Source organism: Rana temporaria, chromosome 3, assembly GCF_905171775.1.
Source record: "Rana temporaria chromosome 3, aRanTem1.1, whole genome shotgun sequence".
NCBI classification, from domain to species: Eukaryota; Metazoa; Chordata; class Amphibia; order Anura; family Ranidae; genus Rana; species Rana temporaria.
Window position 1 is genome coordinate 193,310,560 of NC_053491.1, and position 21,604 is coordinate 193,332,163.

At 49.3% G+C, this 21,604-nt stretch overlaps 1 protein-coding gene across 6 annotated transcripts in view; it reads left to right on the plus strand.

Annotated features, from left to right (window-relative positions):
* The first annotated feature begins 254 nt into the window (after window positions 1–254).
* The window catches only part of CPSF6 (cleavage and polyadenylation specific factor 6), a 52,058-nt gene continuing 30,708 nt past the window's right edge, over window positions 255–21,604 (plus strand). For 4 of the 6 annotated variants that reach the window (XM_040344033.1, XM_040344032.1, XM_040344030.1 and 1 more), the window contains exons 1-3: window positions 256–425; window positions 18,709–18,918; window positions 20,297–20,400. In XM_040344033.1, coding sequence (XP_040199967.1) covers window positions 363–425; window positions 18,709–18,918; window positions 20,297–20,400 — 377 coding nt within the window. In that variant the 5' untranslated portion in view covers window positions 256–362. Of the gene's footprint in view, window positions 426–18,708; window positions 18,919–20,296; window positions 20,401–21,604 lie in introns of all 6 variants that reach the window. The other 2 variants (XM_040344034.1, XM_040344029.1) reach the window with 2 other exon arrangements.

The following is a 21,604-nucleotide window of genomic DNA, read 5'->3' on the forward strand; positions in this document are numbered from 1 at the left end:
GATCCAATCCCTCTCCTAACTCTAAAAAGGTTTTGCCTTCAGTTATACGTTAATTCCTAACTCATTCCTAAATCTATATATTTTTTTAATTAGGCTGTGATTATATCAGTACTACAAACAAAAACACGGCATATAAAAACATTGTCATCATCTTACTGCTGCAATGTTATGTCTTAGTGAGGCTAACTGTACTTTTATGAATAAAGTTTTTCCCATTCAAACAAGCCCTCTGTGTGCGCCTCTCCTTCCTATTGTGCACCGGAGGGCGGAAGTGACGTAAGCCTTCCCGCTTGGCTCTGCTTCCATCTCGGTCGCGAGCTCGCGACGTTCCCGAGTCTGGCTCGCACGGATACCCGAGGCGGATGATGGCGGACGGAGTGGATCATATAGACATTTACGCGGACGTGGGCGAGGAGTTCAACCAGGTATTGGTGTGCCTCGAGCAGGGCCTGGCGCAGGTTCCCGCCTCCATAGGCATAGTGGGCTGGGCAGTAGGGAGGGATATGCCGGGTTAGGGGTGCTTGCTGTAGTGAGATGCGGCGGTCTCTGTATGAGGCTTATTGCCCTCTTTATTTGGGAGCGCATTGGTGGCTCAGCACTGTGACTGGGAGAGCGGAGTGAGCCGGAGCTCGGCGCTCCCTTTGTGTAGGCCGCGTGTGGAATAGGCCGCAATCCTCGGCCCCGCCTCCTCCGCTCTACATATAAACAATAACAGCGGCCTCTACTATACGGGGCTCCTTCCGGAACTGCTGGTCTTTAACGGCCACTGGGAACCTGTACACTTCCTGTGTACACTTATGGGCGCCTGTTACATGCAATGCACTTCAATAATTTATAAACACATCCTAAGTAAGGGCTGCTTCACACCACACGTAGTCCAGTGCACTTTTAAGCTGGATTCACTTTATGCATTTAACCATGTTAAAGCGGAGTTCCACTCAAAAATGCAACTTCTACTTTGACACCCCGCCGCCGCCGCCCCCCCCCCCCCTCCGGTGTAACATTTGGCACGTTTTCAGGGGGAGCGATCCCTGTCTAATACAGGTATTTTGCTCCCACTTACCCGAGCCACCTGTGGGTATCTACGCCACGTCCGGCGCCTTCTCTGCCCCCCCCCCACTGTCTTTTAGGAGACACTCAGGTCCCAGAAGACAGTAGTGACCAGTGGGAACGTGCAGCGTAGGGATGCGCAGTAGGGAACCAGGAAGTGAAGCCGCAAGGCTTCACTTCCTGACTCCCTTACCAAAGATGGCAGCAGCACCCGAGAGCCGAGGGATAGACCGGCTTTGGGTGCCGACATCACGGGCAACCCTGGACAGTTAAAGCGGGGGTTCACCCTTAGAGGGCACTTTTCCCCCTTAGATTCCTGCTAGTTTTTACTAGGGGAATCGGCTATTTATTTTAAAATATGTGCAGTACTTACCCGTTTACGAGATGCATCCTCTCCGTCGCTTCCGGGTATGGGCTTCGGGAATGGGCGTTCCTTCTTGATTGACAGTCTTCCGAGAGGCTTCCGACGGTCGCATCCATCGCGTCACGATTTTCCGAAAGAAGCCGAACGTCGGTGCGCAGGCACAGTATCGAGCCGCACCGACGTTCGGCTTCTTTCGGCTACGAGTGACGCGATGGATGCGACCGTCGGAAGCCTCTCGGAAGGCTGTCAATCAAGAAGGAACGCCCGCTCCCGAAGACCCATACCCGGAAGCGACGGAAGAAGATGCAGCTCGAAAACGGGTAAGTACTGCTCATATTTTAATACAAATAACCGACTCCCCTAGACCGAACGAGCAGGAAGCTAAGGGGAGAAAAAAAAAAAAATTATAAATGGGTGAACTCCCGCTTTTAAGTGTCCTTATTTTAAAGGTCAGCAGCTGCAGTATTTGTAGCTGCTGACTTTAAAGCCTTGGGGGCTGGTTAATACTGCAAAAAATGCACTCCAGAACTGTTCCTGCATGCACACCCTTTTACGCTTTTTTTAACGCCTTTTTGATGTTTTTTCCCCCCCACTGTACTGGGGTCCCGTGCTTTTTGATGTGTTTCAGTGCTTTCTGGTACATTTTTGATGCTTGAGCCCAGGTTCACTCACCGACATCGCACTGCGGTGCTGATCGCATGCAATGTCTGTGCAATGCGAGTTCAGGAAAACAGTGCAGGGCCACCCCCTAGCACTAGAATTGTATCGCATGTGATCTGATTCCTGTGCAAGTTCACAGTTTGCACTGCGATCTGATCTACAGGTGTCATTAACATTGTATTGACACCCGCAGCGGAACTGCCTGCGGGAAAGATGCGGGAGCCAGTGCTGGAATCGCGCTGCTTCCCGCATCGCATATATGTGAACCTAGGCTTAAATGCCAGTTCATACCACATGCAGTCCAGGGCATTTTTGTTCTGCATCAAAAATGCATGGAAAGTAGGTTATATGGTTTTCAATGGCATAGTTCCGTCACACCAGTGTTTTCATTTCCAGTGCGTTCCAGAAAAAAATCGAATTTTATTTGTTTTAATTATACACTGTCCCTCCTTTTTGGCAGAAAACAAGTGCTAATAGAGTGCTTGTGTACAGGTGTTTAGTGTTTTTTTCTGCTAGAAGGCAAAAACAAAAAACAGAATTGTGTTTTTCTTTTTTTTTTCTTTTTTTTTCCCTACCTGTAAACGCTTTAAATGCTCTAATGTGCATGAACACATAGGATAACATTGAGCTGCTTCTACAGGCAAAACGCTAAACTCCTCTAGAAGCAACGTTTGTTTAAGCCAGTGTGCATGGACAATAAATATAAACATCCCTTGTAGTAGGAATAAGGCATGACAGATCCTCTTAATGGCGACTCTCCTTTGCCCTGGAAAGCATGGGATAAAAAAAAAAAAAACGCATCTCTGCTTTCTAGGGGAAAACAATGGCAGTGTTTACAACTGCCAAAGTTGAAAGTGCCGTTGTGACATTGCTTCTGGCCTCCCAGGGTTATAGAGATGGCCGCGGATCATGCGGTCCATGGCCAGTTCTATGGTATCTGATCTCTGGCTTCCAAGACTGCACAGGAGAGCCTGCAGGGGGTCCCCCTACCTGTAAAAGCTATCCAGCGGCTAAATAGCTTTCTGAGCTGGAGTGGGAAGACAAACTTTGCAAAACGCACCTTGAACTCAGAGATTGTGGTGTGAATCAGCCCTAAGGCTTGGTTCACATCTACACGGTTTCCCAATGGCCATGTTTACTCGGGCACAACGGGCTGCTGTAGAACCTGAAAAGGTTCCTGCACCTTTTCAGAAGACAGTGTTATAGCCAGTGCATTGGGGTGCCTTTTAAGATTAATGATACCCCTAAGTAGCAGGGTGTTTTCCTCTGCGATTACACATCTTCCCATACCAGCTCAGATGTGAACCTAGCCTAATACAGTGGGATCTCCTAGGAAAACACAAGTATTAAGGCTAGCCATTGGCTTGCCTGGGTTTGTGGGAGGAGCGTGGGGCTTCATATGCTCGCCCTCTTCTCCCAATGCACGTCGGCGCTGCTTCCGGGTCGCAGGGGTCAGCACGCGTCACTTCCGGTTCCAGGGAGCCTCCGTCCGTTCGTAAGCTCCGGACAGCGTGGGCGGTCAAACGCCGTCGGCGGACAGCATTCGGCCGCGTCGGCGGGTGTGTGGGCTTGACCCCCCCCTTTTTCCGTGTCTTGCATCCCGGCTGGTGCATCCTCCGTGCGTGCTCCCTCACCTCGCCCTGGTAGGGTCAGGTATGTCTGGGGGGGGGGACGACTGGCGGTTCAGGGGGGGCTGGTCCAGGCAGTTCCATGGGGTACATATACTATTCGGCTGGAAACGCCTGAATCCAGTCCTCAGGGTCAGGTTGCTCAGCAGATGTCTCAAGTGTATCTCTAGGCAAACAAACGCATGCTGCCTGATCCAAACACTCTGCTGCTGACCATAAAAAAAAAAAAAAAAAAGGGGAATCCTGAAAGGATTGTTATGCTGCAGCTGTAATCTTTTACAATGGTATATTGACTGAATGAAGCATACATAATGGTGGTATTGAGGCTTCACTACTGTATAGTATAGGGGGGGGCGGGTAGGGGGTTGTGGTGAGGGGGGGCGTGTTGTTAATTGATCGGTATGATTTTGTTTCTTCCGCCCCTCGCGCAGGGTGTCTTTATTTCTCCCGGCAGGTCAGTATCGCTGCAGGGCATAAAGGTAAGTGCTGCGGGGAGGGGCACGGTGTCGGTAGTCTTGACCTATGCTTCAGGGGTACACTGGGTTGGTAGCGGCTGTTCCCGCAAGCTTCTGGGGTCTTGCTGGGAGTCATAGTTGCACAATCAGTCTGCTTTCTGAACCGCATACTTTACCTAGTTGGGTCACGGCAGCACGGTGCCTACTCATTTGGCTTCAGGGGGACACAGGTCACGGACCACGGCTTCACTCTGGCTCTACATAGTAGTCTACTGGGGCAGGTTTAGCTTGGGGAATATCGCTGGGGGGCGGCGGTGGTGAGCGGTGTTTCCCTGCAAGAGTCATGGGTCTTGCTGGGACCTGTAGTCCCACAGTGCACCATCAGTCGGTCCCCTCTGAGCCACGCATACTCACCGCTTAGTCACTCTGGGAGTTTTTAGGGGGAGGGTGTTCACGTTGGGTCACGGCAGCGCGGTGCCACTCCTTTGGCTTCTGGGGGGCACAGGGCATAGCTTCCTTAACACAGCTTCACTCTGGCGCAACACAGTGATGTGCTGGGTTAGGTCTCAAGCATACCGGTATCTGGCTCATCGACAGGCTCCACGGCCGCACGGCAGTTCTGGGCCATGGCCTCTCACATGGCAGGCACAGGTTACTGGGTGCATTCTGCCCAGGGTCACTTTTCCACCGCAGAGCACGTTCACTCTGGGTGGGGGGTGATGGCGGCACGGCGGTCATCGTTTGTTAATTATTCGTGATATTTTTTCACAGGTGGATTCAGCTGTGTCGGCGGCGGCGAGGTGTGTCTATTTTCCTTTGGAGGGGATTTAGTTAGGTTCACATAATCAGATCCGTCACGTCTTCGGATCAGTACGGGCTGAGTTTTCGTTTTTAATTGATTGTCTGCAATCGACTCGCCTGTGCGTTCATACGTCATACGTTGCATCACACTTACATGCCTATTTCTGCCTACCACGGTCTGTAGGTTCTAAGCCCTGAGTGTGCGTTTTTAATTACCTGTGCAGCGCCACAGGTGCTCGGGCTCGCGCTACATTCACGCAGGGGGTCATGGTCATTAGTTTGTCATGCGCATGTCTTCGATAGTTGCACCATACATTAGGTAGTTGCGGGGTTGTCGGGTGGCGTAGTTGACTTGTTGGTTGTTTTTTCACAGGTCGTGAACATGTCCCACGTGTCAGAGAGTGAGGATCTTGCGTTCATCCCGGCCACGCCATCTAGGGGTTCAGAGCACGGCAGCTCACCATCATTGAGAAACTGGACTGTTCCCAGGCTCATGGCCGAGCTCCGTTCCAGGGGCATTCCTTTCGCGGCCTCAGCCAGAAAGGCAGAGTTATTCAGACTCCTTTTTCCCACGCAGTCCATACCGCAGCCATCTACCAGTACCGATCAAGCATCCCTGCTCACCGCTTTGACACAGATCCATACGGTGCTGAACACTCTTTCAACCTCCGTTCAGCTGTTGCAGGATAGGATGGATGTCTTGGAGGCTCGGCCAGCCGGTGTGGTAGTCCCGGCAGCTGTCCCGATTCCGGGGCCGTCGGCTGCCCCGATTCCAGGGCCGTCGGCTGTCCCGATTTCGGGGCCATCAGCTGTCTCGATTCCAGGGCCGTCGGCTGTCCCTGCTGCGGTCACAGAGAGGCCGTCTCCTCTGGCGGTTCCCGCTAGTTTCGGTACGGTACCATCCATCTCCCCTGCCCATTTTATCCCAGCTAACCTGAAGAAGGATATTCTAGAAGGCAAGGACGTTAACTTGGCCTCGCTCCTCATTGCGTCACAAGATGTAGTGGAGAATAAGGCGTATGCATGCGGGGAGGTCTCGGTGGTCCTCAGGACTCGCGATCCCAGGTTGAACCGCAAACTTAGCATCGCCGAGTTCGTCCTGGCCTTCGGGATTTTTAGGGACATCATTTGTGGGGTTAGTCCTGCCAGGAGGGAGGAGTTGGATCTCTATTTACATAAGATCGTAGATTTGGCCCACAAGTATGGCGGTAGCTCGTTTTACGACTATCACAGATCCTTCTCGGCCAAAGTCGCGGCCATGTGGGCTCAGTTCCAGGTGGTGTCATGTTGGAGCGTGATCGATACTGAGCTGTTCTGCAGGCATTTTGCCAGCCAAAAGTCTCCAACATGTGCCACCTGCCAGTCTGCGGCCCACACGGCTAACTGGTGTCCTAATATTGAGCATCTGGGGGCAGTTGGGGCCAGCAGGCCTGGGTCAGGCAGCTCTTCTTCAGGCCCGTCGGGCTTAGTTGACAAGCTTGGCAGGCCTATCCATGTCCTAGGGAAGTCGCAACTGTGTAATAATTACAACTACACGACATGCAACTATAATCAGTGCAGATTGTTGCACGTCTGTGCAATTTGTTTTAGGGCACACCCCAAAACTGCTTGCCCGATCAAGCCTGCAGGGGCTTCCTGACTAGGTGTAGTGAACATTCCACGGCTGGATTTTTGGTTGGCGCATCACCCTTCGCAAGCGCTCAGGCGATTTTTGGTGGAAGGGTTTGAGGAGGGCTTTCATACTGGCCTCATTTCTCTTCCGTCGCAGTCGCATGAGTGCGGTAATTTGTTATCTGCTACCACTAACCCTGAATTGGTGGATGAGTTGCTAGGGGTGGAGTTGGCCAAGGGTTTCATCATTGGGCCGTTTTTGTTCCCACCATTTGCCATGTGGAGGGTGAGTCCTGTTGGGGTGGTGAAGGGGAAATTTTCGAATAAATATCGTTTGGTGTATGATCTGTCTGCTCCTCATTCATCACCCATACCCAGTTTGAACTCCCTCATCCCTTCGGGGGAATTTGCATTGAAATACGCTTCCGTGGACTCTGCCATCCAGCACATATTACAGTTGGGTGTGGGAGCTTGGTTGTCCAAGGCGGATGTGTTCGATGCCTTCAAGCTCCTCCCTATCATGCCGTCTTTGTGGCAGTGGTACGGCATGAAGTGGCGGGGGCAGTTTTTCTTTGCAACCAAGCTGACATTTGGATCCAAAAGTAGCCCGTGGCTGTTTGACACATTTGCCTCTGCACTCAACTGGGTGTTGGCTGAGCGGTTGGGGTGTGGTAAGGTTTTGCACTATTTGGATGACTTCTTGGTACTGGAGAGCCCGGCTCAGGCGCCCAGGGATCTTGCCACACTTACCGATCTGTTCAGGGATCTGAATGTCCCCTTGGCTGCCCACAAAATGGAGGGTCCAGCTACCACAGTCACCTTCCTTGGGATCACGTTAGATACGGTACGAATGGTTGCTAGCTTGCCACAGGACAAGCTGGTCAGGATTCGTGGGGTCATCCATGGCTTTGTGAGATCTCCAGTATGTTCTAAGAGGGAGTTGCAGTCTCTCTTAGGCATGCTGAATTTCGCCATGCGTATTATCCCACAGGGTAGGTCGTTTGTGTCTCGCCTGTTGGCTCTCCTGCCGCTCTTTCAGGAGGCCGACTCGAGAGTGCGGTTGGAGGCCGATGCTAGGGCAGACCTGCTCATGTGGGATTTGTTCTTGAGGGACTGGAATGGGGTGTCCTTGTTCATCCGACTCCCCACCCCAGCCTCCCCCAGGGTGTTTTCTGATGCCGCTGCATCAGTGGGTTTTGCGGCCATTTATGGGCGGCAGTGGCTCGCTGGGCCCTGGCCTCCGGAAGTGGCGGGGATTCCGGGATTTTCCCGAACGTCCGCTTTATTCGAAATTATCCCCATTGTGGCCGCAGCATATACCTGGGGGCCCTCGTGGTCTGCCCATACGGTCGTGTTTTTTACCGACAATATTGCCACCGCGGCTATCATTAACAAGGGGAGGTCAGGTTCCCTTGCTATCATGGCGTTTATGCGCAGGCTGACCTGGTTGGGGCTCAGATTTAATTTTGACTTTCGGGGGGAGTTTATCAACGGGGTGGACAATGGGGCGGCAGATGCATTATCCAGGTCTGATTTCCCTCGTTTCTTTCGGCAGCATCCGGAGGCGGATCGGAGGGGCTTGCCGGTGCCGCTATTTGCCCAGCTGAGGTTGGACTGAGAACCTTCGGGTGTCGGGCAGCGGAACTTATCCATGGGTCTTTGTCCAGTAACACACGCAGGGCCTATGAGACGGCTTGGAGGTGTTTTTGCAAATTTACGTCCCTTCATCCTTGCGCCAGAGGTCATGATATCAGTTACATGTTGGCCTTCATGGCTTTTTGTCATGATGGTCTAGGTCTGTCGCATAGTACCATCAAGGTGTACTTAGCAGGTATCCAGCATTATTTTTCCCTGGCTCAACCTGCATCGCCGTCCATTTTTGCGGCTTATCCCATCAGGGCAATGCTCAGGGGTATCCAGAAGGCGCAGGGAAGACCGGTGGTGACACGTCTGCCCATCTCGGGGTCCATGGTGCGGGGGTTGGCGGATTTACTGGCCCTGTCACCGTTCGGGGTGGGTCCCAGTTTGGTCTTGGAGGCAGCAGTATTCCTCTGCTTCTTCGGATTCCTCAGGCCTGGGGAGGTTGCCAGAGCAGGACCCGACTCCCCGGCGCTCCGCAAAGGGGATCTCATCAGGTGGCCGGATCATTTCTCTTTGCAGCTACCCAATAACAAGACTAGGCAGGTGGGGCAGGGGTTCGTGGTAAAGTTTTATAGCTCCAACATGGCCTGGTGTCCGGTGAAGGTTTTGGACCGGCTTGTGGGTTTATTGGCCGCAGCTCTGCCTGAGAGCCCCTTGCTTCCCTTTCCTACCTTGGCCCTCTCCTCATCCCAGTTCATTTCCCATATAAGGATTCTGGTTGGGAGGTTGGGGTTTAACCCGAATAGGTTCTCAGGACATTCCTTTAGAATCGGTGCTGCTTCTGCAGCTTCCAGACAGGGGGTCCCGGCTCATGTCATCAAGTACATGGGCCGCTGGCGGTCCTCGTGCTTCCAGCGTTACATTCCAGATCCCCACGCAGAGGTTAGGCAGGCTTTTGAGCTGTTATTGGTTTAAGCATGTATCTGTTTCAAGTTGCCATTAAACTATTACTGTACCTAAATTGGTGTCCTTTTGCCCTCTTTTAGGCGTACCCTCACGGGCGACCACGGCACACCTCAGGTCGCTAGGGTTGGGGTAAGGCGTTGATTACTATCCAGTATTCAGGCTCCGATCACAAGTATTAAGGCTAGCCATTGGCTTGCCTGGGTTTGTGGGAGGAGCGTGGGGCTTCATATGCTCGCCCTCTTCTCCCAATGCACGTCGGCGCTGCTTCCGGGTGCCCACCCACCCAGTCCCTCTTTTTTAAATTACTTCTACATAGGGTATGCCCTCTTTTAGGCGTACCCTCACGGGTGACCACGGCACACCTCAGGTCGCTAGGGTTGGGGTAAGGCGTTGATTACTATCCAGTATTCAGGCTCCGATCACAACTAGCTTTGTATGTAGTTGAGATGATTTGTGAGCCCTTAGGAATAATCTAAACCAATGCATATGGCTTCTATTACGTGCACACAATTTTAAAGTATATCTAAAGCAAAAACATTTTTGTTCTATGTTAGTTTAGTAGGTAAAACTCTTCTTTTTTGATTTTGGATAGAATGAGGGAGGTTTGTTTTTTGCCATCTGTGACCCATTGGGGAGATTTCCCTTCACTTCCTGTTCCATAGTCAGAACAGGAAGTCAGAACTGGCGAAGTGTCCCCATTGGAATATTTCTCCTCCATTTCCATTTTGGGAGCAACCCAAAATGTAGAGGTTACTTTTACTTTTGATATCCACAAACATGACAAAAAGCGCAAATTTTCCTAAAGGGATCACAGACGGCAATGAAAACAAAGACAAAAAAGTTTTGCTTTTACTTATTCACTTGAAGACCAGGCTTTCTTCTTACACTTTTTGTTTACAAGTAAAAAATTTGCAGCCCCCAAACATTATATTATTTAGCAGTGATTCTAGTGAACAAAATAGTAAGTTTTGCAATTTTTTATGTCGCACGATATTTGCGAAGCGGTTTTTCAAATGTTTTGGAAAAGATACACTTTAATGAATTTCATTGCACACAAATACAATATAATATCCAATTATTTTGTAAAATTTTAAGACAGGGCTCGACAAATCCCGGGCGCCAGGTCGCCATGGCGACTAGAAATAGGGTCCTGGCGACTTGAATTGGAAGGGGGCAAAAAAACCAGGGGCCATCTGGTGGTGAGCCGTTGGTATTACAAGTTAAGCATTACAAGTTAAACAGCAATTCTAATGTTTTTCACTATTTTCACTGCCATCTTCTTCCCTCTAATTAGAACCCCCAAACATTATATATATTTTTTATCCTAACACCCTAGAGAATAAAATGGCGATCGTTGCAATACTTTCTGTCACGCCGTATTTGCGCAGCGGTCTTACAAGCGCACTTTTTTTGTGAAAAAATGACACTTTTTTTTCATTAAAAAATAAGACACCAGTAAAGTTATCCCCATTTTTTTTTATATTATGAAAGATATTATGAAAGATAATGTTACGCCGAGTAAATTCAACATGTCGCGCTTCAAAATTGCGTCCGCTCGTGGAATGCCGACAAACTTTTACCCTTTAAAATCTTCATAGGCGACGTTTAAAAAAAATCTACAGGTTGCATGTTTTGAGTTACAGAGGAGGTCTAGGGCTAGAATTATTGCTCTCGCTCTACCAATCGCAGCGATACCTCACGTGTGGTTTGAACACCGTTTACATATGCGGGCGCTGCTCACGTATGTGTTCGCTTCTGCGCGCAAGCTCGTCGGGACGGGGCGCGTTTTCTGGCTCCTAACTTTTTTACCTGGCTCCTAGATTCCAAGCAAATTTGTCAACCCCTGTTTTAAGATGATGATAAATACATACCCAACACGCCATGCTTGAATATGTACACGCTCCTGGAATGGGGACAAACTAGGTCGCCATATGTGACGCTTTAAAAGCCTTTACAGGTTACCAGTTAGAGTTATAGAAAAGGTCTGGTGCTAGAATTATTGCCCTTGCTCTGATGTTCGCTGCAATACCTCATGTGTATTGCGATTGCTGTTTATGTATGCGTGCATTTGCCTTTGTGCGTGAACATAAAGGAACGGGGGCGCTTAAAAATAATTTCTCTTATCGTCCATGGACGGACACAGCTCCTTAAATCTTGACAAGTGGGTTATGTTCCCTGTTTACAGGAGAGGACTAGGCAGAAACATGTTAAATAGTTAAATACATGTTACATTAACAGAGTTGAACAGCCCCGCCCAGGGGGCGGTCCCTCCAGACATAACCCTCCTCACTGCAGCTTGCAGCCTCAGTTTCGTTCTGCCTAGCAAAGGAGAAGGACGTATGGCTCCCTTTGGGCCCAGCGCCCTGAGGAGAAATTTTATTTTTATTTTATTTTACTTTACTTTTTCTTGAAGAATCTTCTTTCAACTGTCGGCTGAGAGACAGGCTGGATAATATAGATCCTTGTAGTCTACTCAGTCCGACCAGCAAGCGTGGGCACACCTTTGCAAAGAGGCTTGGTCTGCCACGCCATACCCCATGACTCCTGGGGGGGCCAGTGAGCTTTGCTCCGAGGTCCACATATGACTGGGCTGTGGTGTTGTCTCACTCACAGTGGACCGGGCCGACAGCTACCTCCATTTCGGTTGTAGTTTTGTCCGGAATGCGTCAGCGAGTCCTCGCTTGGACAGGTAAGTACAGTCCCTCCTGCTTCGGTGGGTTGGTACGGCTGGGCATTCCTGGGGTTCGGGGGTCCCTTCCCCTTCCCTGCTCCTTTCCCTTGCTGCATTGCTAACATTGCCGCTGTCAGGGGGCCTTCCTGAGGGGACTGTGTTATCTGGCCTGTGTTTTTTCTTTTTTGTATTGGGCTTTCCTGTGAGGTAAAAAGCCCTGTGATGAGCACAGATGTTTATGATTATACTTCAGCAGACGCTGACTGATTGGCAACACCTGTAATGGTTTTGCTTTTTATGCTGTATCTGTGTCTTATGCTTAAATAAAACAGCCCTAGGAGGCTTTTCCTGTTTAAACACAGGTCCCTGCAAAAGTTACCTCACGGTTCTTTTCCTCACAGGCAGCGCTGGGCAGTCTCCTCCTGAGGGAGTCCCCTGGTTACCCCTGGTCAGCGCAGCAAGTGGGTGAGAGGCCCTGAATAGGGCTCTAGGAGCTTTTGTCTATTTGTATGGACAGGTGTGCATATTATAATACACACTATGTAAATATTGGAGTCAGTATCTGGGTCCTTCCCCACATGCTGGTGGTGGCAGCAGGTGTTGGCACCTGGGATTCCCACAGAGTTTTTATTGTTAGTCCTGGACACAGTTTGTGCCAGGGTGGGGGTGGACTGCGGGCGGGCGGTAAAAGAGTGCCCCCTTCCTCCGTTATCCCCTGGGGAATGCTCTGTTATGGAGCCATGGACCAGGTACCTAGTTAAAAAAAAAAAAAGGCAGAATAAGGCATTTATGGGTGCGCTTTTTACTGCTGCAAGGGACTCTCCTAAGCTGCATAGTGCAGCTGGGTTTCCGCCGAGGGCTCAGTCTTTTTTGGATCACACAAATCAGACCGCTGTGTAGGTTTTTTCCTTCTGTGCCCTTCTTTGATAATTTCTGAGATGCGGAATGAGAAAAGCCGCTGAGGGCTTTTTTAGTCCCTCACCGCCGGGCGGGAACCCCCGCTTGTATGGATCTGACTGATAGAAGATCCGAAGTACTGACCCGTTCCATGTTTACCATGCTGGGGTCTGGCTTGCGGGCCTATTGTGGCCACTACACTGGGGTCTCAGTCGACGCTGGCGCCATTTTTTGGGAGGTTTTTCAATTGCATTGAAAACTCCCATTGGTGCCCATTTTGTCGTAGCCGCGCTATGGCGCAGCTTACATTGTGCCGGCCATTTTCCTGTGGCCGCGTTCTGAACGCTCGGCGACCATCCTGGGGTAGTCCTGACCCCTAGTGCTGTATACAACTCAGAGTGAGCATTTTGCACCAGACAGTGGAGGAGCACCGACTCTCTCCTGAGGTTATTAGCCTAGCGGACCAGCTGGTCCTGGGCCTCATATAGGTCTGTGATGCTTCATTGAATGCTGCGCCCTTGTTATCCAGGGCGTCTGTTTCAGAATGGTTTTATGCACACGGTGGTGTAGTGCTTAACTCCATTACTTGGCAGCAAAAGAGTCATTGGTTCGAATCCACACACTGACGCCAATCTGCCTGGAGCTTGCATTGTCGCTCTCTGTGTCTGCAGGGTTTCCTCCGGGTACTCCGGTTTCCTCCAAAGACATGTGTGCATACACCTACATAATATACATACACACTATGTGTGTGTATTATTCAGGGGCAACCCTCCCAGGCCGTCAAAGGCCCAGCTGGGGGACTAATCTGTCCCTGGGTGCATAAGCCGATCACGCCGGCACCCAAATCCTGCCAATGTATATAGCCTTCCCTCCCTGTCTCTAGGTGGGAGGGGCGGCTTGCAGGTTCACAATTCAGTGAAACCTCCCTGCTCTCTGACTAGTGGGTCTGCGAGGTGGTCTCTTCGGAGTACTAGATAGGGTTTCCTCCTATCCACAGAACAAAGCTCTGTCCTTGTGTCTTCCTCTCCCGGCCCGTCGGTCTGCCTTGGGCAGTGTGGGATTTGCTAAGCTGCGAGGTAATTTTACCTTTCCTGCAGGACGAGAGTTTTGGGGTTTTCTATGGGCCTCAGGCCCTAAATACCTTTGTGAACGTCGGGTAGTTCCGCATGGAATCCATTTGTTCGGTGGTAGCTGCGCTTCATCCGGGGGATGTCCTGACGTCCTCGGACATCAGGGACGCATACATGCATGTCCCGTTTTGCACATGTCAGTGTTTTTTTTTCTGTGCTTCATGATGAGAGAAGGGTCTCTGTCAGCCTGTGGCCCTCCCTTTTGATCTGGCGTCAGCACCATGGGTTTTCAGCTAGGAGCTCGCACTTATTTGAATTTTGTTGGGACAGCGAGGCTTTGCCTCATTGGCTACTTGGACGACTTTCTTCTGAGAGCAGCTTCTGTCTCCGACCTAGTGGATGGGTTATTCCCATTCGGACCCTCCGAAGATTCGGGTGGACGTTAAACGTTTAGGCCAGAAAGTGTAGCTCAGTGGCAGCAAGCCTGCCCTCCATGTGTGCGACCCAGGGTTCAAATCATGGGCATGCTAGGTTCCGACTCAGCGTTGGAGTATCTAGTGTTGATCCAGACTCCTCAGTGGCAAAGGTCCTTCTTCCCCTGGAGAAATTGCAGACTCTTCAGTCTGCGGTGAAGGTATTGGCATCACGCAATTGGTCTTCTCTCCGGGCGCCTGCTGGTTCGGGGTCTGTGGGTAGCCTCCTTCAAGGCGGTACTGTATGCCCAGTTCCACACCCTGGTTTTCCAGGGGAACTACTGTCCAGGTGGTAAAAATCTCTTGTCTCTGAAATCATTAGATTTCTGTGCGCCACTTAGTCAGAGTCTCTCTGAGTTGGTGACAGAGATTCCCGACTCTTCGGTCCGGGAAGTTGTTTCTTCCTTCCAGTGGTCGGTGTTTACGACGGATGCCAGCTCACAGGTTGTGAACCTGGGGGTTCACAAAACTGGGGGGTCCAGTCGGCCCTGAGTCGCTGGACTTGCGTGGACCTATGACCACACCTCCTTGAATGTGTCTGGTCTCGGTAGCTACCCAGGGTCGGGCCTGGCTAGTGCCTGGTGGGAGACCGCCTGGGAATACCAGGTGCTGTCTACTGTTCATTGTCCTACTATTTTAGGCGATCAGGCTATGCTTCTCCTTGTGGTCGACCGATCTGGTTTCAGCCGGACAACGCCACGGCCGTGGCTTCGGTCTACCATCAGGTATGCCGGCAGGCGGACTACTGGAGTCGCCAGATGCTGGACCAGGGCGACTGGTCTTTGTGCTTGGGGTGTTTCGGCTCCCTTGCAGGAGGTGAGCCTCACATGGCATGGATCTCCTGGCAGCTTGTCTCCGCCGCAAGGGTGTCGAAGTTAGTGGCCAGGTCTAGTGATCTTGTACAGACGCGTCAGTCGCGCTGGTGGCCCTGTGTTGTCTGTATTGGTGATTTTTTTGCCATTCCTCCATGGTAGTTGCTTCCTCGGCCGCTCCACAGAGTGGATGCTGAGGAGATCCCGATGATTCTAATCGCTCCAGATTGACCTCGGCGTCCTTGGTACGCTGATATCGGGCGCCTGGTAGCGGAGGCACCCTGGCGCTTGCCAGGGCAGGAGGTTCCTGTCTCAAGGTCCCATACTTCCTCCTGTTGTACAGTCACTGACTTGCTCAACATGGTTATTGGAAGCCAGACTTTAGGTGACCAGGGTCTGTCTGTCTCGGTCATCTCAACAGGGCACCGTAGTCTTCTTCCGGAGGATCTACCGTCGCACTTCTCTTGGTGGGAAGGGATGGAGTGACGTCCACGGGCGTACTCTCGGTGTCCAGGGTCCTGCTGTTTTTAAAGCTTGGATTGGATCTAAAAATTGCTTAAAGCACCGTTTGGGGGCAGATTTCAGCCTTGGCTGTGTTCTTTTAGTGGCCTTTTTGCGGCCCGTTCCCTGGTGGGTCCCTTTTTTTTTTTTTTGTGTGTACAAGGGGTTTGTCATATACTTTCCCCTCTTGGCCCATCTCTTCCCCCATGAGTTTTGACTCTGGTGCTCTCGTTTCTTCAGGAACCTTCCTTTTGGAAACATCAGAGAGATTTTCTCTTGACACTATCTCAGAAGGTGGCCCCTTTAGTGGCCTTTACCTCTGTTAGAGGGGTTTCTGAGTTGGCGGTCTTGTCTTGCAAGCCGCCATGCTTGATCCCCCATAAGGATTAGGTGATGGTGCGCCCGCGACCTTCCCTTCTTCCGAAGGAGGTTTTGGCCTTTCATACTTTAGGCGTGGTACGCGCTTTGCGGGTATACCAGCCTACTACGGCTCAGTTTCGGAACTTCTGACTCTTTTGTGTCGGTGTCTGGTCCACAAAAGGGCCTGGCGGTCTCGTCGACCACCATTTCTCGGTGGATCAGGCAGGCCGTCATACAGGCCTATGCTCCTAAGGGGCGGGCCCCCCTTTCCGGTCACGGCACTTTCGACCAGGGCAATTGGTGCTTCCTGGGTTGCTTCTTTTTTTTTTTTCCGACATCATGCGTCGGTCTTACAGGTGTGCGAGGCGGCGATTTGCTCGTCCGTTCACGCTTTTTCCAGAATTTACATGGTTGCTGTGAGTGCATCTTATGATGTTTTTTTCAGCCGCTAGTTTTTGCCGGCGGCTGTTTAAAGTTGCACCTCCTCCGTTGAGGAGCTCTGCTTGTTTTGGGGTGAAGTTAAAATAGTTTTTACTGATATATTTCCCACCCCTCGTTTTTTGACACTGCTTGGGGACGTCCCACTTGTCAAGATTTAAGGAGCTGTGTCCGTCCATGGACGATAAGAGAAAATAGGATTTTTTGTACTCACCGTAAAATCCTTTTCTCTGAAGTCCATGGACGGACACAGCTCCCACCCCTCCTTTTTAGGTTTGTACTGCTTGTTACGAACTGAGGCTGCAAGCTGCAGTGAGGAGGGTTATGTCTGGAGGGACCGCCCCCTGGGCGGGGCTGTTCAACTCTGTTAATGTAACATGTATTTAACTATTTAACATGTTTCTGCCTAGTCCTCTCCTGTAAACAGGGAACATAACCCACTTGTCAAGATTTAAGGAGCTGTGTCCGTCCATGGACTTCAGAGAAAAGGATTTTACGGTGAGTACAAAAAATCCTATTTTGTTTGCTATCATTTTTTTTTTTTTTTTTTTTTTATAATTTCTATTGCTGTTACAAGGGATGTTGTCATGCCTTGTAACAGCAATAGGCAGTGAAGGAGACTATTTATGGACAGATCTGGGGTCTATTAGACCCCAGACATCTCTTCTGCCCTAAAAGCATCTGATCACACCAAGATCGATGTGTTCAGATGCTTTGCCAATTAAAAAATGGAGCTGTTACATCCGGAGAACCGAAAGTGATGTCGCTTCCTATACCACAGAGATCATCAGGGACTTCCCTGGGAGCTCCCGGAGAAGGGGCAGCGGCGGAAGTGGGGGAGCGACCTGTCCCGGCACCTGTAAAAATCATCTAAAGGCTAATTTAGCCACTGGGATGGCTTTTACCTAAAAGCTGGCTACCGGCTTTAAAAACCGATACCGGGATGATGCCTGTACTGCAGATATCGGCCCGGTACAACCATCTAAAGCCAAATCACATACAGGTATGTGATATTGCTTTAAATGATTTTTCTTTAATGTTTAAAACCTTTAAAGAGGTTAAAAAGAAGAATTTTTTTTTCCTAAATAGCTTCCTTTTCTTTAGGGTAGTCCTCCTTTACTTACCTCATCCTTCAATTTTGCTTTTAAATGTCCTTATTTCTTCTGAGAAATGCTCACTTTCTGTTCTTCTGTCTGTGACTCACCACCGTAATGCAAGGCTTTCTCCCTGGTGTGGAGAAAGCCTCTTGAGGGGGCGAGCAGGAGTGTCAGGACGCCCACTAACACACAGCTCCTTTCTCCATCTGCAAAGTAGAGTGTCCTGACTTGCCAGCTCGCCCCCTCCACACCAGGGAGAAAGCCTCACATTACGGTGGTGAGTTACAGACAGAAGAACAGGAAGTGAGGATTTCTCAGAAGAAATAAGGACATTTAAAAGCAAAATTTAAGGATGAGGTAAGTGAAGGAGGACTGCACTGAGGTAAAGGAAGCTATTTAGGGAAAAAAATGTTTTCCTTTACAACCCCTTTAACTCATTTGCCATCTGGGTCCTATTAAAACATCCTCACCTGCTCAATAATAATAATAACATGTTTCCTCACTAAAGCCTAGTACACACAAGCCAAGTGCTGACCGGAGTGTTTGGGGGGGAATGTGTCTCCCTGTTAGAACAGCTGGGGAGGGGGGGGGATTGATGTACTAACATTGTATTGTTAGTACAGCAGCCCGGAGCTGTCAGTTATTTTTGTTCAATCCAATGTCCCCTGCTGCCTCAAAGACTTGGAACTGAGGGGTCAAAGACCACTGATTGCTTGGTTCCTGGTCTTTAGTGACTGTCAGTCTCCAGCTCTTTGGTCTGGCCACCCAGGACTCACTGGAGGGCTAGGCTGTGCAGGGTGCTAGAGTGGCTAGCTTTGTCTGAGCCAGCTAACGGTCCAGGCATTTGGGGCGGATGATGGAAAGTCAGAATTGATCTAAAGTCTGGACCAGCTGAGTGTCAGCCAACAGCGGACTTTAGCCCGCTGTCGGCTGAAAATGGGTCACAGGGTTGCAAAACAAACTGAACTGTGACTCGCAGGAGAAGTAGGGCCAAAATAACTTTTGGTCCTACTTCTCCTTTAATTATTAAAATACAGAATATGACTGAAGACCTGGAGGTCTGACTCCATTCTGCAGTTACTAGAATGTTTAGGCTTCATTCTGTGGTGTGTATTTTCTGAAAAAAAGGCGGGGGATACAGTGTTCCAAATTCTGTACAGGGCTTTAATGCTAGGTGACTAGAGCATTCTCAGTAAAGTTGGTTCAGTGTTTGCTTGCTTTTTTGATATTTTGTAAATGTCTTAAAATCTTGTGTGGACTGCTTGTTTTACAGGAGGCAGAATATGGTTCACATGATCAGATCGAACTTTATGAGGATGTCATTTCTCCATCTGCAAATAATGGAGATGCACCTGAAGACAGGGACTACATGGATAACCTAGCAACGTCGGTTTCAGATGATGTGGGAAAAGGATCATCTTCAAATTCAGCATTTTCTTATACTGGAAAAAGAATAGCACTGTACATAGGAAATTTGACATGGGTATGTAGAAATGTATGAAGCAAAACTGTATACTTGAATATGTTCTATGCCACTTGTTACATAAATGTGTACACGTTTGATTTTTTTATTATCTGGAAAGCATTGTCTTCCACATTGGTGTACAGATTTATTTGTATTAAAATGTAACTTCAAGGGCCAATTACATACTGATTATGTTTTTTTTTTTTTTTTTTTTTTTTAAAGTGGAGGTCCCCCATAAAAAAAAAATTGCACCAAAATGCTCAAAAACAAATAAAATGTACTTACCAAATTCCGTTTGCTCGCGCATGCGCAGTAATAAACGGGCAGTGAAGCCGCAAGGCTCCACTACCTGTTTCACTTAGTGAGGATGGCGCGATCAAGGGATCAGCCTCGGGGGGTTGACATCGCAGGCGCTTAGGACAGGTAAGTGTCCATATTAAACGTCAGCAGCTACAATGTTTGTAGCTGCTGATATAAAAAAAAATCGCAGGTGGAACCCCACTTTAAGTTGCACTTGTAGTGCAAAGTGGTTTTGCCTTTCGTAAATAACCCCCATTGTTTTTTTACAAAATTGTCGCTCTTATGTTTATAGCGCAAAAAATAAAAACCGCAGAGGTGATCAAATACCACCAAATAAATCTCTATTTATTTGGGTACAGCGTCGCACGACTGCACAATTGTCAGTAAAAGTGACGCAGTGCTGTATCGCAAAAAATTGCCTGGTCATTGAGCAGCCAAATCTACCGGGGCTGAAGTGGTTAAAGCGGAGCTCCACCCTAAAGTGGAACTTCCACTCATAGGAACCCTCCCCCCGGTGTCACATTTGACACCTTTCAGGGGGGAGGGGGGTGCAGATACCTGTCTAAGACACCCACTTCCAGGAGTCCTCTCTGCGGGGATTCTGCGTGTAGTGCGTCACTTCCTGCCCACGCCCGTTGTGTTCTGGGAAACACTCAGCTCCCAGAACACAGCGTGGACCAGTGAGGACGGCACTGCGCGACTCGCGCATGCGCCAAAGGGAATCGGACAATGAAGCCGGAACGCTTCACTTCCTGATTTCCTCACCGAGGATGGCGGTGGGGGCAGCAGATAGACGAGCGATCGCTCGTCTTCTGCTGCAGACGTCGCTGGACTCCAGGACAGGTAAGTGTCCATATATTAAAAGTCAGCAGCTGCAGTATTTGTAGCTGCTGGCTTTTAATATTTTTTTTAACGGCGGAGCTCCGCTTTAAGTGACAAGGCTTTGTTTTCATGGTATTGTCTTGCAAAAACTAAAGTGCACTCTTTTCTTTCTTGATCTGTGCTTGTTTAAAATGTTATGATCGATAATAAAAAAAGGAAAATTTTATCATTAGTCCTGGCTAAAATTATGCTGAAATTTTGTTTGTATGTTCAGTGGACAACAGATGAAGACTTGACTGACGCAGTTCACTCTTTGGGTGTCAATGATATTTTGGAAATTAAGTTCTATGAGAATCGTGCTAATGGCCAGTCAAAAGGGTAAGTTCAAATCCTTGTTCAAAAAAATCAAGCTTGTTTTATAGTATGTATTATTCAGGCCTAGTATGTATTTTAAGTATACCTAGCTAACAGTGAACAGTTCTGGAAGCTGCACTCATATGTTCAGTAGTGTGCTAAACACAGTACTGCAGCATTTTATTTTGTATGCAACAGTTGCAATATCCCTATTTTGGTATATACAACAGCACTACTAAGCAACTCCCAAACCCCCCCGTTTATTTTATTTCAAGGTGTTAAGTGGTGTGCCCAATTGTAGCAGCACAGGGCATAGCTTCCCTGTGTTCACTATTATTACAAGGCAGCACAACTGCTTTTGGATCAAACTATCTGCTGGCTCAACACTGACAGCCGACAAAAGCATTGAATTGACATGGCCCACTTGTCCTATCCATTGTAGAAAGATAATAAAGTGTGTTGGTTGGGGCTATTACAAGGCAGCCTCAGCCATTTTAATTGAAATTTAAACATGTCATACTTACCTGCTATGCGCAGTACTTTCGCACAGAGCAGCCCTGATCTTCCTCTTCTCTGGTCCCTGCCAGCGCTCCTGGCCCCTCCCGCGATTGCCCCCATAGCAAGGAGCTTGCTATGGGGACACCTAAGGAGGCTCGCTTCCAATCTGCTGCTCTGTGTCCATTCACACACGGAGGTCGGCCCTGCCCCCGCTCTATCCTATTGGCTAACTGGCTGTAATTGACTGTAGCAGGAGCCAATGGCTTCTGCTGCTGTCTCCTCAAATGAGGAGGGATAGGCAAAAAGGAATAAATATCTCCTTATGTGTGAAATATCAAGAACTTGCATAAATTCTGCTAAGTGACATGAAACCCTGAACCAAGGTATTGTTTTTAGTATGTTTACCCTTCTTGCAACTTGTATCATTATTTACATTATTGGGAAAAGTTACCCCATATAGCGGTGCACTTTAAACTTGTTGACCATGTTGATTATCCATTGACTTCTTTAAAGGGTAACTCCACTTTTGTGGGAAAAAATAGCATATACTAGAGGTGTGCATCTTCACTGGTCTCACGATTCGATTACGATTACCTTGTCAACGGTTCGATTTTGCGATGCACCACGATTACTGACGAGCTTCCGCTTGGGCCGCCTAGGCGGCCCTTCCTCCCTGCAATCTTCTGGGACACATCACAGGTCCCAGAAGATTGCCAGACTATGCAGGACA